Genomic DNA, 14,211 nt, shown 5'->3' with positions numbered 1-14,211 from the left:
CGAACGGCCAACTCAGATCTTTTGCGGCGCTGCCCGGCAGGGAGAGCCGCCAGCCCATTCTCAGGGACGGGAGTAGAAGAATCACACTGCAGCAGGGGTAACAGGGACCGCGGCCAATGAGGGGGGATGGGCGCATTAGAAGACAACGGTATGACCGGAGTCAAGAACGCGCCGCCACGACATCTCCGCCCGGCCTCCTTATCCTCCAACCGGTGGCCCCAGTTATCCTCCCAGATCCGCGCAGCGGCTTCAGAAGTGACAGCCACGTGTATCGCGGGGGACTGGAATGTTGGCGTCGGGGCGGGGTTGGAAGGGCGCCCGAGAGGTGAAGAAGGACCCGCGTACGCGTGCCCGGGCGCCGGCTGCCAGGCGACGCCGCCGGGAGCGAGTACGCTCCTGACGTCACTCGCCGTTCGTCCAATGAGCGGCGGCCAGAGGAAGGCGCCGTTCCGCTCCCTCCCGCCCCCGCTGCCGCCACCACAGCAGCAGCCTCCGGGAGCTTCTGAGGAGGCGCGGGCCGCCGCGGGCTGGGGCGCTGCAGTGCGCCGTCCGGAGCCCCTGGACGAGGCCCAGGGAGCCGCTCGCCCAAACCCCGCCGCCCGATGTCCTCAAGATGGAGGTAGGGGGGAGGGCGCCGTGAAGAAAGCCGCGCTGTGGGCGCGGGGGCCAGGGCGCGGGCGCTCCGGGCGGAGGCGGTGGCGGGATGGGGCTGCTGCTTATGATCCTGGCGTCCGCCGTGCTGGGCTCCTTACTCACGCTGCTCACCCAGTTCCTGCTGCTTTACCGCAAACAGCCCGAGCCGCCGCCGGACGAGGCCGCCCGCGCGGCCGACGGCTTCCGCTACATCAAGCCGGTGCCGGACCTGGCCCTGAGAGAGTACCTTTATGGCGGCGGCGGGGCTGAGGAGCCCTCCGGCGGGCCACCCGAGGGCGGCACGACTCCGGCCCCCGAGACCCCCGCCCCGCCGACGCGGGAGACCTGCTACTTCCTAAACGCCAGCATCCTGTTCCTGTTCCGGGAGCTGCGGGACACCGCGCTGGCCCGCCGCTGGGTCACCAAGAAGATCAAGGTGGAGTTCGAGGAGCTGCTGCAGACCAAGACGGCCGGGCGCCTCCTGGAGGGGCTGAGCCTGCGGGACGTGTCCCTGGGCGACACCGTGCCCTTCATCAAGACCATCCGGCTCCTCCGGCCCGTGGTGCCCTCGGCCACCGGGGAGCCCGACGTTCCTGAGGGGGAGGCGCTGCCCGCCACCTCCCCCGAGGAGCTGGCCTTCGAGGCGGAGGTGGAGTACAGCGGGGGCTTCCACCTGGCCATCGACGTGGACTTGGTCTTCGGCAAGTCCGCCTACCTGTTCGTCAAGCTGTCCCGGGTGGTGGGGAGGCTGCGCTTCGTCCTCACCCGCGTGCCCTTCACCCACTGGTTCTTCTCCTTCGTGGAGGACCCGCTGATCGACTTCGAGGTGCGCTCCCAGTTCGAAGGGCGGCCCATGCCCCAGCTGACCTCCATCATCGTCAACCAGCTCAAGAAAGTCATCAAGCGCAAGCACACCCTCCCGAGCTACAAGATCAGGTGAGAGGGGCGTGGGGGGAAGGGTCGCCCGGCCGCGGGGGCCTGGCTGCTGGGACCCCGGGCCTGGAGGCACGCTGCCGCCTGCGTGGGTGGGAAGGGCAACGACTGAATCCCAGTCCCTGCTTTCCAGGGCTCTTCCCAGCCCTGGACAGGGCCCTAGATAAAGGCAGGTAGTGCCTACGTTCTTTGCTTCCGAGGGGCCTTAATGGGAGCTAGAAACCTCTTCGTGTGTTCTTGGGCATCCAAGGTGCTGTCAGCATGGGTCGAAGCAGCATATCGAAGATGCAAGGGAAGTCCACCCTCCTCCCCGGGATGGCTCTGGGACTGTTGAGAAACTACTCCTATCCGTGGTTGCTGCATTGAGGGCAGCTTTGCTGCATCACCTTGGCCACGTTGAGAAATTGTTCCTGGACACAAAGTACAGGCGTGAAGAGTGTGCTGGTAGCCCAGGGCTGTTGTATTTTGCAACTGCAGGCCCGTTTTGCTGTGCTGCTTCGGCACCTCTCAGGGTAGAGGGAGTGTCTGTTGGGAAGGAATACTCTTGCACTGCAAATTGGTAACGAGTTGGGAGCCTGTGCGTGTTGTAGTTCTCTGTACATTCTGTGTTCATGTCATCTGCCCTTTGGGGGTGGGTTCTATAGCACAGACGCAGACTGCCCCTTCCTGGCTCTGAGTTCCTCCCACAGTACCCGAAATGGCCCTGCAGATAGTATTTTAAAGATTGGTAGTGATTTTAACTGTTTTAAAGTCTCCCTATATCTGGCGGTTTGATTTTCTGTAGTATACTATTTTGATTAATGTACAAGGGTTTGGGTTGTTTTTCTTTTAATATCATAGAAGTGGAAGGGGAAGGAAAATTTTGTAGGGCTAGAGGCTTCATCCACTTTGGTCTGGGAAGGCTTGTCGGTGTTGAAAGGGTCATGTATGGCTATTTCTTACAAAACATGAATTTTTAATTTTACTTTCTGTCCTCCTTTAATTTTGTGTTCATTAAAATGTTTGACCCTTTTAGATTTTGTTCTTTACTATAAAATTATGTAAATCTGGTATTTGCCTTACCTAGTTTCCTTTAGTGGAAGTTACATGTTTCTAGATCACTGATTTTCTACCACAGTTTCAAGCATCAGTGACCCAAATAATTCAGGAATATTTGATGTTTGGGTTTGGGGTGGAGTATTGACTTGTGTTATGTGGCAGATTTACCTTAGTAATTGTGTTTTGTTTACGCTGATATCACAGAGTGACAGCTTAAAACCGTCAGGTGGCAGGAGAAATTTACAATGGAAATATTTCCATAGATTTGCAGAGGATGGTGAACTGGTCATCCACTGTTTGATTTCCTGTTCTGCGAAGTGGAACATAACTTTATGAAACCTACTCTTTCAGCTCTGAAATATAAGTGACTAAATTATAAATGAGTTCTAGTGTTTAAGCAGTGAGGTGTTTATAACAGTGTGTGGCTAAGAAAGTCATGAGAGAAAGTTGTTACAGATTTTGATAATTCTATCACAATTTCAATTCTGATGTTTTCTGGGTAACTTTCAGGTGATAAAACTTGACTAAGTTATTATTTGGGGGTTATTTGTAGGATAGCCAGTGGTAGTGAGGGTACATGTCATTTTGAGGTGTTTTTTTTTTTTTTAATGTAGACTTGGAATTCAGTTAAATCTGAAGGAAATTATGATTAGAAGTTATGGAGCCATTAATAGGTTTATTGCTTTGAAGGAACTTTATCATCTGTGTCATTGAATAGCATCATCGTTTAAAATGTAGCAAAATTGCTTTTATTTACTGTATCCAAAGGGATTTTTAAAAACATAGCATGTGTGTGTTTGGTTATGTATGATATTTCAACTTTTAAACCTTAAACATTAAATGATCACCTCCAGAAGTATACACACTTGTGCTCTTTATATTCGAAGGCATTTCAATGGTCAATCAGTAAATACTGTACAGAACATATCACTCAATCTGTAAATATTTATTGTACACCTGCTATGTGCTTATCATTGTTCTAGGTGCTGGGCTTTCAATACTGAACAGTCTCAATCCTTATGGAGGTTGGAGTTTAGTGAGAATTGTATTAGCTATACTTAATAAGATTTAAACTAGAATGTGATTGATGGGGTTGAAGTAACTAGGAAGCTGATTTTAGTTTAGTAAAAGAAAATGATAGAAGTGTGAGGATGAAAAGGGCTGCTTCAAGAAGTGTTGAGTTCTCTCATCTGTGTGTAGCTGTTCTGCCAGGAATATTTTAAAGTACTGATGTTGTGGTACAGATTCAAGTTTCAGCTAAGAGAATGAATTAAAATACATTTAAGATGTATCACAATTCTCATCATGAGAATTAAAGTAGCTGTGGTTTATCCTTTTTTTATAGATCAGGGGATAGTGCCCAGAGTAGTTAAATAACTTGCTTAAAATCACACAGCTGTCAAGTTCTGATAAAGTCAAGCTGCCCTTTTTCCTTAAACTCTGCTATGTTGTTCTTAAGGATTTTTTTTTTAAGTATGTCATCAAAATATGTGGGGGTAGCCTTCCAAATTAACTGAGAACTCTGAGTATGACTATAAAGCTTTTTTTTTTCCTTAAAAAATTTTTTTTGGAAATTTTGAGCAACGATTCTTTTAAGGTTAAATCATTAAGGTTAAATCTTTGGGTGCTGCCCCACTTAGCATTTCTTTTTTAATCCAGCAGATTTTATTTCTAAATAGAAGGTCTTGCTAGTTTATCCTTTTTAGCTATCTAATCTACTTAGAGCTAAAGTAGTAAAGAAAATTGTATTGAGTCTTAGGATCTTTTGGCACTTGAAATTATTATAAAACAGAAATACCTTGCCAATTAACATTGTTGTCACTTCTTCCCCCTCTTCATTTGTTTTTTATTTTCATGTTGCTAAAGTAAAAGTGGCCCATCAGGACTACCCATTCTTGATGTCTCATAAAGAGATGAGGAGGGAGCTCAAATGATTGGTTGCTTTCTGGGGACCCAGCTGATAGACATTTACCCAACTAACACAGTTTGTAAAGCATTATACTATTTTTAAATAAGTATACATTTTCTACATATTACAATTCTAATTTTATTAATTTTACTAATATTCTGATTTCACCACCTCAGTGTTCATTGTTTTGATTTTTTCTTAAAATGTATACTTTAAAATAGTAAAAGCCATAGTTTTTAAAAAATTATTATTAGTCAAAAATTAGTCTTCAAGAGAGAAGGATTACCACCAGTGTTCTTGACTACACGGAGAATCCATCTTCAACATGAAATCTGAGTAATAGTCCTGAGGAGTTTAGGGTTTGGGAGTCAGACATTTGAGATTCTTACTGATGCTTCTGTTCCTTGGGTTATTATTGCTGTGTAGTTAGCAGTCGTTGCATACTGAAAGGCCAGATTCAGTTTGTAGGTACTTTGAATTTGGCCTGCACTGTGGTTTTCTTATTTCTTAATTGCCAACATTTAAAAATGGAAATTTTTGCATGATTTGGATTTCTGGCTTTTCTTCGGAAAATTTGGAAGATCTGGTAGCACTAGGCCCGCATTTGTCCTAGCAATAATAAGATGGAGAGATGGAGTCTAGTAGCAGCTGCAGGCCCTCTTACGTGTAGCTTGTAGTTCCCACCCACTTGCTACATTTACTGATGGTACTTGGCTGGCCTGACAATATATAAACTTGAGATGCTTACTAAATGAGGAGCATTACTGTTGCTCTTCATCGAAAATGGGAAGAGTTAGTTAACAGCTGGATAGTAGAGGGTGCTAATTTCTGTCCCTCTTTAAACATTATGTCTTTGAAGAGACTTTCACTGAGCAACTTTATTTTATAAAAGACATTATCATTATAATGTTGAATGTTAAAAAAAATCATTCTGTTAGAAATCTTTTAAAAGTCCCTTGAAACATTTTTCGTTTCTCTGCAGTACAGCGATAGTAAGTGGACAGTGGCTGCTTTTACCTTGAGTTTGGTGGACTTTTGCTTTAGTGCAAGGTTTGGGTCATTAATTAACTATATATAAGTGTTTACTTCTTTGACTTACAAATGAGGGGGCATCTACTTATTGACACCATTTGAATTTAATGAATGAGTATGGAACAAATATTTGGGGGAAACTTCACTTTTCAGGTTCACGGAATGCCTTCTGAACATAACTGTCATAAGTGTTTTGTTCTTTTACTCTTGAAAATATTCCAATATGTATTTGTAGAAAACTTTCACATATTCTTAGTGACTGGAGATTGAGGAGGCGAGGACAGGACTGTATTTAGTTAGATAGGGTCTTTTAGCATCTTTATCTACATCTTCTCTAAATATACCATTAATTTCAGAGAACTAAATTAGGCTTGGTCTGGAAAGCCTCATACTCTATAATGTGGCTTGTAATTGTGTTATTTCTTCCTTGGTCTTCTGAGATGAGGAAGAAAAACATTTATTGTTAATGTTAATTATAACATTTTAAATTTTACTGATTATTTGAGGTAAGGATAGTAATTGATGTCTTCTTAAAAACTTTCAAAGTAAATTCGCTGAAAGCTGACAAAATCATTTGTAAAGTTAAGTGTATGTGCTGTGTTTATTCACTTATGCTTTCATACTTTTCTTTCTATATACAGACAACTTTTAAAAGGTATCTTTGCTTAGGCTGGAAAATACTTTAAAATAGCTGCTAGAATTCCTTAGTGATTGTAGGAATCATAGTTTTACTTCCTAATGTTAGTAGGAAATATAACTCACCTTTGATACTTTGGGAGAGTGGAGACAAGGACATTGGGGTATCACGCTAGCTGTTCTGGAGTAATGATATAATGTATTTGCTAATTTTTTATCTGTTATGCTTTTTCTTGTACTCCTGCTCAGATGAGTATCTCTATATAAATGGAATTGTAAGATCATTATCTTAGATAGTTGTCATTTTAAAAATAGACACTTATTTTCAGTAACTATTTCCTGAAGACTACCATACCTCCCGTTGTGTGAGAGTATGGTGATAAAAAAATGGTTAAAACAGAGTTCATGCTTTCAAGCTGGTTAGTCTTCCAGGGGAAAGCAATGAACAATTAAATTAAAGCTCATTATAATGACATTTGGATACATTTAAGACCTTCAGTTTTGTGAGAAACAGAGGAGAGATCAGTGTCTCTGCTAGGCAAATACTTGATTACTTTGTGTTGTATAATATTTTGTGGCCTTAGTTTCCTTGGTACACCTAAGTATGCTCCAGTTTAGTGTTGGTTTTAATAACTTCTTGCAAGTTGGATTTTCTTAAGCTGTTTTGAAATATTATGATTTAGGCATTTAAAACACTTCAGATAGAAAATAATATATTGAAAATTAAATCTTTGCTCTAGAAATTTGATTTACATATTGAAAGGAGAAGAGTAATTATGAGGAAACTGTTGGATTCTAATCGGTGGTGTACAGGTCTGTTGGCTTCTGGGAAAGCCCTACTTTGTTACTAGAAGTAGTAGCCAAAGCAGATTATAAAGTAGATTGCATTGGAGGAACATGCCTGACCAAAAACTTAATATTGACTTATAAATATTACTAATTTATCGTATGAGATAGAGGCACAGGTAATAAAATCAGTTTGCTAACTATATGCCAGGAAATGTGTGTGCAGTTCCATACACTTGCTATCTCTCTTAATAGTTAAAGGAACTGTGTAGGAGAGGTCGGTATCTCATTTTTACAAAGATGTGGAAACTTGAGACTGAGGCGGTTAGTGACTTTCTCAAAGTCCTTTAAAAAAAAAAAAAAAATCCTGACAATAGCCAGGAGATGGAAACAACCTAAGTGTCCATCATCGGATGAATGGATAAAGAAGATGTGGCACATATATACAATGGCATATTACTCAGCCATAAAAGGAAACGAAATTGAGCTATTTGTAATGAGGTGGATAGACCTACAGTCTGTCATACAGAGTGAAGTAAGTCAGAAAGAGAAAGACAAATACTGTATGCTAACACATATATATGGAATTTAAGAAAAAAATGTCATGAAGAACCTAGGGGTAAGACAGGAATAAAGACACAGACCTACTGGAGAACGGACTTGAGGATATGGGGAGGGGGAAGGGTAAGCTGTGACAAAGCGAGAGAGTGGCATGGACATATATACACTACCAAACATAAAATAGATAGCTAGTGGGAAGCAGCCGCATAGCACAGGGAGATCAGCTCTGTGCTTTGTGACCACCTAGAGGGGTAGGATCGGGAGGGTGGGAGGGAGGGAGACGCAAGAGGGAAGAGATATGGGAACATATGTATATGTATAACTGAAAGCAGAAACTAACACAACATTGTAAAGCAATTATACTCCTATAAAGATGTAAAAAAAAATAATTAATAAAAAAAGTCCTGGACTCCCAAAGACATGCTGTGTTACTTCTGCAGAGATATATCAATGGTTACTCTGAATAAACCAGGAGTTTGCAAACAAGCTGGTGTTAGGCCCACAAATTAAGAATAGCTTTTACATTTTTTAACTTTACATTTAAAGTTGTTCAAAAAAAAGAGAGAGAGAAGAAGAAGAATGTGCAACAGACCATATGCACCCACGGATTCTAAAATATATCCTATCTGGCCCTTTATAAAAAATGGTTTGCTGATTCCTGCTCTAAACCCTTAAACAGAAAACCCTAAAAAACAAAAAATCTATGGTTAAGTGCGTACAAAAAAGGAACGTGTACGCATATATGTTGAAAGGTACTTTTAAACCTTTTTTTGAGGGTCCTTTTTGGAAAGCTAACGAAAACTGTGGATACTCTCTGCAGAAAAATGCATAAACAGTTTAATTTCATGGAATTTTTAGTCCCCTGGAAACCTGTCTGGGGTCATTAACTCCCGGTTGCATAGTAAACACAGAGGGATACAACTTTCCATAAATATAACTGAAACTAACCTGCTAAAACAAATATTAAGCACTTAATACTTTTGCTGTCCTTCTTGTATGCCTTCAATGGCTCCAGCGTTTCTTTTCTTTTCTTTTTTTAAATTAATTAATTTATTTATTTTTGGCTGCGTTGAGTCCTGCTTGATGCGCACAGGCTTTCTCTAGTTGTGGCGAGCGGGAGCTACTCTTCGTTGCAGTGCGCAGGCTTTTCATTGCGGTGGCTTCTCTTGTTGTGCAGCACGGGCTCTAGAGCGCAGGCTCAGTAGTTGTGGCGCACGGGCTTAGTTGCGCCTCAGCATGTGGGATCTTCCCCAAACCAGGGTTCGAACCTGTGTACCCTGCATTGGCAGGTGGATTCTTAATCACTACGCCACCAGGGAAGCCCCAGCTCAGGCATTTCTAAAAAACCTCTCACTATCCAAGAAAGTATAACCTGTCTCTTTTTTTTCTCTTAGTAAGATTCCCTAGAGCAGGCTGAGACTTTCTGAATCAGTTGTTCAATACGAACAAGTTAGTTAGTTTCTACCACTAAATATCTACTTTAGAAGTTAAATACTGACCCAGCATTTCTTCCTTTCACATTCTATGTTTCCTCAGAACAGTGTCACCAGGAAACAAGTGCCGTTAAATCCCTTTGTTCCTTTTCAGAGTCATAGGACCTACCAACACTTTGGGCATGGCATGAGAGCACTTCACACTTCATTGGAAAGTCATAAAGCAACTACTGGGTCATTAGCAGAAGTTTTACAGAGTAGTTTCGAAATCTCTCTTGCCAAATTGCTAGGACTCCCATAAAACCACATACTTACTGTATTTGTACTAGGGAAAAATGAGGTGTAAGTGTTAAATATTTACCTTCAAATGAGTAGAACTGCAGGTGCTACATAGAGACTGGCAATACCATGGAATTATTTCATTCTTTTGGTTGAAGCTATAGGGAAGTACTTAAATTGTCTATTCCAGTAGATAGAGTTTTGAATTAACGGATGCCTGAATTCAGCGCTCTACCGTGCAAAAAGGCCTTGGAGAAAAGGCCTTATCTTCTCTTAGTCTCAGTTTCCAGATTTGTAAAATGGAAATGGAAATAATATCTATCTAATTGGAGATAATAAATGTCACATATGATACCTGCTGTATCTCCGAGGAGAAATGTACTCCTCTCCATGTTAATCTCATTCCTCTGATATACTGAAGCATTAAGTTTGAGTTGTACACCCAGCTTTATGCTCAAACACACAAATACAAGCCTCTTATATGCTGAGGAGGTGCCTGTCTCTCCCTCTGTCCCTCTCTCTCCATCTTCCCTTCCCCATCTCCCCTTCCCCATCTCCCCCTCCCTCTCCATCTCCCCATCCTTTTCTCCTTAATAATAAAGTGGGGAGTATAAAATAAATGTGACCCTGAAAATTGGTTTGTAGGTGTAACGTAGACATTTCTCCAGGCACTATGCATAGGTCTAAGTCATTTACTGATTTACTCCACTTTTGGCCATACCTTATTTTCTGTAACTCTTATATTCTATAACTCTTCCTCTCACTTACTCTTTTCTGGCCTCCTGGGTGTTCTCACACTCCAAGCTGCACCCATCACAAGGCCTTGCTAGATCTTCTCCAAGAATGTTTTTCCCACAGATAGCCAAAGAGCTCACCCTTTCACTTTTTCAGTTCCTTGCTTCCATATCACTTTTTGACTATCCTATATAAAAAAGTACGCTAGCCTGTTAAACGCAGAATTTTTTTTTTTTGCACAAACTTTTTACTGGCACAGTGTGTGTGTGTGTGTGTGTGTATTTCTGTGTGTATATACAGAAACTGCCCAAATCGTAAGTATACAGTTAATAAATTTTCACAAAATGAACTCAGCCTTGTAACTGAAATCCTGGGATTTTGAAGTTAGTCTGTCTAAAGAATACCTGTTCATTGAATTTCTTTAAATAGAATGTATAGAACATATTAACCTTTTTTAATGGTTGAAGGTTGTTGTTATAAACACAGACTGATGATATATAACCCAGTACTGATTGTAAAATCAGTATTGAAGAGGAATGCCTTCTCCCCTACACATACACAGGCACACACACACAGGCACGCACACGCACTCGAATGATGCTGATTGAGGTTTCCAGCAGTTCACAGTGCTGACTTCAAGGTCTGTCAGGCACCTTACTGACACCATCTCTCCTCCTCTCATTCCCACACACAAAGACAAAACACAAATGTGTTTGCAGCCTTCTCTGGCACTCCAGAAGCCTTGGTTTTTAATTTCACATTCTTAGGAAAGTTCCAATATTGATAAACTGCAGATTATCATCCTTCCCTTGGACTGATATAGAATAACAATAAAACTTATTTTCACTGGTTTGGTGCATAATTACCAGTTTTCCTCAAACCAGCAGAATGCTTTAGAACATGTATTTCTTCTCTAATCAGCCCATTGGGTCTTTATGCCCATAAATTCTTCATGTATTGTAGGGAGAATGGAGCTGATGATATGGTAGGTGGATTACTGGAATGTCCATGCTTTGATTTGCATAACTTTGATTAAAAAAAAAAAAGCTACACAATTTCCCACTCCCCAGCATAATTCTTCCTGATATGTACTTACAACAAAAATGCTGATTAGCAAGCATAGTAAAGATGTTTTAGTTGAGTTTATTCTTTTGTATTAAGTACCTGTTATGTGTACTTGTTTCGTTGGTGAGGTATGTGCCGGTTGAATAGGTATTTGTAACCTAAGTATGTTTAGAAATGGTGTTTCTGCCAGGATCAACTCCATATCCTCCTATATAATCTGCAATTATAAGTGACTATTGTTTTCTTTGCTGTAAAATCTTAAGTAGCAATAATGGGGGAGATAGTATTTCTGTTTAGTAGCTGGCTACAAGAATCTCTGTTTTGAAAAATGACTGTGTTGTTTTCTTAGTGCAGCTATTTCATGCAGACATCAGTATCTGCTAGATAGTGCATCTGGTGTGGTGTGCACACTCTTTGTTCTTTTCACACAATAGCTTTTCATGCATATTAGATTATACTCATACTTATTCCTAAGGATGAATGTGGTTGCTGACTACACAGTCTCGCTACCTTAGTTATTTGGTCAAGCAAGTAAATAATTCAAAGCTTTTAGTTCTGTGAAACTTGCTGAGGCTGAAGTTAAGAGCCATTCTTCCATAGCTAATTTCATTGTGATAATTATTTTTATAATACACTGAAAATTTTGTTTTGTTCTCACCATTATTAAGTACAGTATTATTTTTGGAAAGTTTACGAAGATTATGTCTCATCTATTTTAATATTTGGAAAGGTTATTAGTTCTCAGTATTTAACTTTGGATTTTAATCAGAACTAGAATTGCAGACTCTTGACATGGGAAAAATTTAAGTAAATGTTTGTAGCAAAATATGATTGCTTTTGTTTACTGTTGCTGGAGTGGTAGATAGCACAGATTGAATTTAGTTCAGCTATTTTGAAATTAGTGAAGTGTAAGGAGAAAATTCATGACCATCTTAGTCTGTAGTAAAGCCCATGAATACAATTTATCTAAATTATAAGCCATTTTAGGGGTAAATTGCTTACTTAAAATATTTGAGTAAATTATTCAAACTATTTGAATTTTTTAGTACTATAGAGTTAGGATTTGGATTCATTCTGAGATTCATGCCAGTCAACAAGCATTTTAGACCAGAATCTGTGGTAATAATTGTTGGAGCCTCTGTGCTCTTAAGGTTTTTCTTGAAAGTAACTCAGCCTCTTGCCCTGAAATAGTAGGATTATATGATGAGGAACATCTGTTTACTGTGGATTTCTTTATTTAGTGTATAGTTGGGTAAGTCATGTAACTTGTAATTTCTGATACTGAATGAAACAAAAATCTAAAGTTTTTAAAGTTCTTAGAGAAAAGAATGAGGTGGCATTATTATTCACTTCTCTGTTATTTCTGCATAGGTCTAATGTAGGAATTTCTCCTAAATGTGCAGGTACAAATCATCTTTAATATATTTTCATTTAATAAGTTTGACTTTAGTTAGGTGATTGGGTTATGAACTAAGTGTAGCATAGATATGGATAATATTAAAAATCATTTATAGTTCAGAAAATGCTTTGCTACTTTTATTTGGATAGAGAAAATTGAGGGGAAAGCTGGACATTTATAACCTTAAAGTATTAACTTCTGCCTCATTTCTCTTGTTCAGATCTTTTGCTGTTTCTTACTTCATATCTGGAATGGAGTTTCTGTCTGTTCAATACAGCTAACTGACTTAAGACAGACCTCTGTGTTACATACTTCATCTTTCTTATCTTTGCATAGTAGGGAAGTGATAATTTTGGCATAAGATGTTTTCTTTTCCCCCATCCACTAGATTTCGGAAGAGATTCAGTTTACTCAGTAAACGTTTGATACCATCTTTGTCCAGGGCACAGTGCACTGCAAAGAGAATTAGTGCAATGAGGGAATAAATAAAACAGTCCTTCCTTCCTTCAAGATTTTTTTTAATCTAGTGTGAGAAACAATGTACTTAAAGTAAAATAATGAGTTACAACTTGGAATTTAAGAAGATTTGCCATGACTAAGTGTTGTTACTAATGGTTTTCAAAGTATGGTTTGAGGACCCCTTTGGACTTTGAGAGCCTTACAGGGCAGTCTACCAAGTCAGAACTATTCTCATTATAATACAAACATGTTATTCACCTTTTTCACTCTCATTCTGTCATAAGTGTACAATGGAGTTTTCCAGGAGTTTCCTGATATGCGATGACATCATCACCCTGAAGGCTAATGGAATGTGAGCTTTTGTAGTCTTATGTTTAAAAGTATTATTTCTAGTTTCTAATGTGGCAAATATGAATTCATATAGCCCATATAAACAACAGATTTTTGGAGTCCTTAATAATTTTTTAAAATGTATAGGGGCCCTGTGAACAGAATATTTGAGAACTGCTGGTCTAACCTGAAGTTTATTTATTTTTGGCCATATGTAAAGGAGATACCCCTATTGCCTCACTTTCTGAGTCAGCTTTAATGAATATTAAATACATACATTATTTTTTGTTGCTTTATAGTATTGCTTGTACATCTTGGTGTTGTAAGGAGCACAGGCTGGGTGGATGTGTTGCAGTTTTGACTGTACCATTTACTATGTGATCACAGAAAGCTATTACTTGAACTTCCTCATCCTTAGTTTTTACACATGTAAAATAAGACTTATAGTGCTGTACATTGTTATGAGTTACGAGAATCAAGGATGTCTATGAAATTATTATGTAATTTGTAAATGTGCTAGAGTCATGTAAAGTGGTAATTTTTATATTCCCTTATTCAAAGGCATGTATTGGAAAGCTGGTAGAGAGGAATAGAAGGAGTTGGGATTTGAGGACAGTTCTCATTGCTCTGCCCTTTTTTTAGCTTTGTGAAAGCTGAGAGTTTCAATTTAATTGATCATAGGCTATGGTAAGAGACCTTCACATTGTAGGTTATGATGAACATAAAAAGATAGGCGATTTATTAGACATGGTCAAGAGAATTACTTTGGTTCCCTGAGCCACTCATCTCATTTGATACTTTATCTCTCTCCTGCATAGGAGATCAGTTAACATTGACTCATCTTTGAGTCACCAGCTTTTGAGTTCTGTTATGAGGGACTTACAGCCTCTATTATCACTCTTGTTCGACATATATATAAAACCGCTTCTGAAAATTTTGAAGCATTTTAGATCTTGATCAGTCTGTGCAGAATTAGGAGTTTA

General features: G+C 40.2%; 1 protein-coding gene across 2 annotated transcripts in view; it reads left to right on the top strand.

The window, feature by feature from the left end:
- The first annotated feature begins 486 nt into the window (after positions 1-486).
- PDZD8 (PDZ domain containing 8) overlaps positions 487-14,211 on the top strand; it is an 84,599-nt gene continuing 70,874 nt past the window's right edge. For both annotated transcript variants that reach the window (XM_024756071.1, XM_024756070.1), the window contains exon 1: positions 487-1,569. In XM_024756071.1, the coding sequence (XP_024611839.1) occupies positions 704-1,569 (866 nt within the window). In that variant the 5' untranslated portion in view covers positions 487-703. The remainder of the gene's footprint in view (positions 1,570-14,211) is intronic.

Source organism: Neophocaena asiaeorientalis, unplaced genomic scaffold, assembly GCF_003031525.2.
Source record: "Neophocaena asiaeorientalis asiaeorientalis breed wild unplaced genomic scaffold, Neophocaena_asiaeorientalis_V1.1 scaffold85, whole genome shotgun sequence".
Lineage (NCBI taxonomy): Eukaryota > Metazoa > Chordata > Mammalia > Artiodactyla > Phocoenidae > Neophocaena > Neophocaena asiaeorientalis.
Note: the sequence above shows the minus strand (reverse complement) of the source record. Positions and strands in the feature narration are given on the sequence as shown.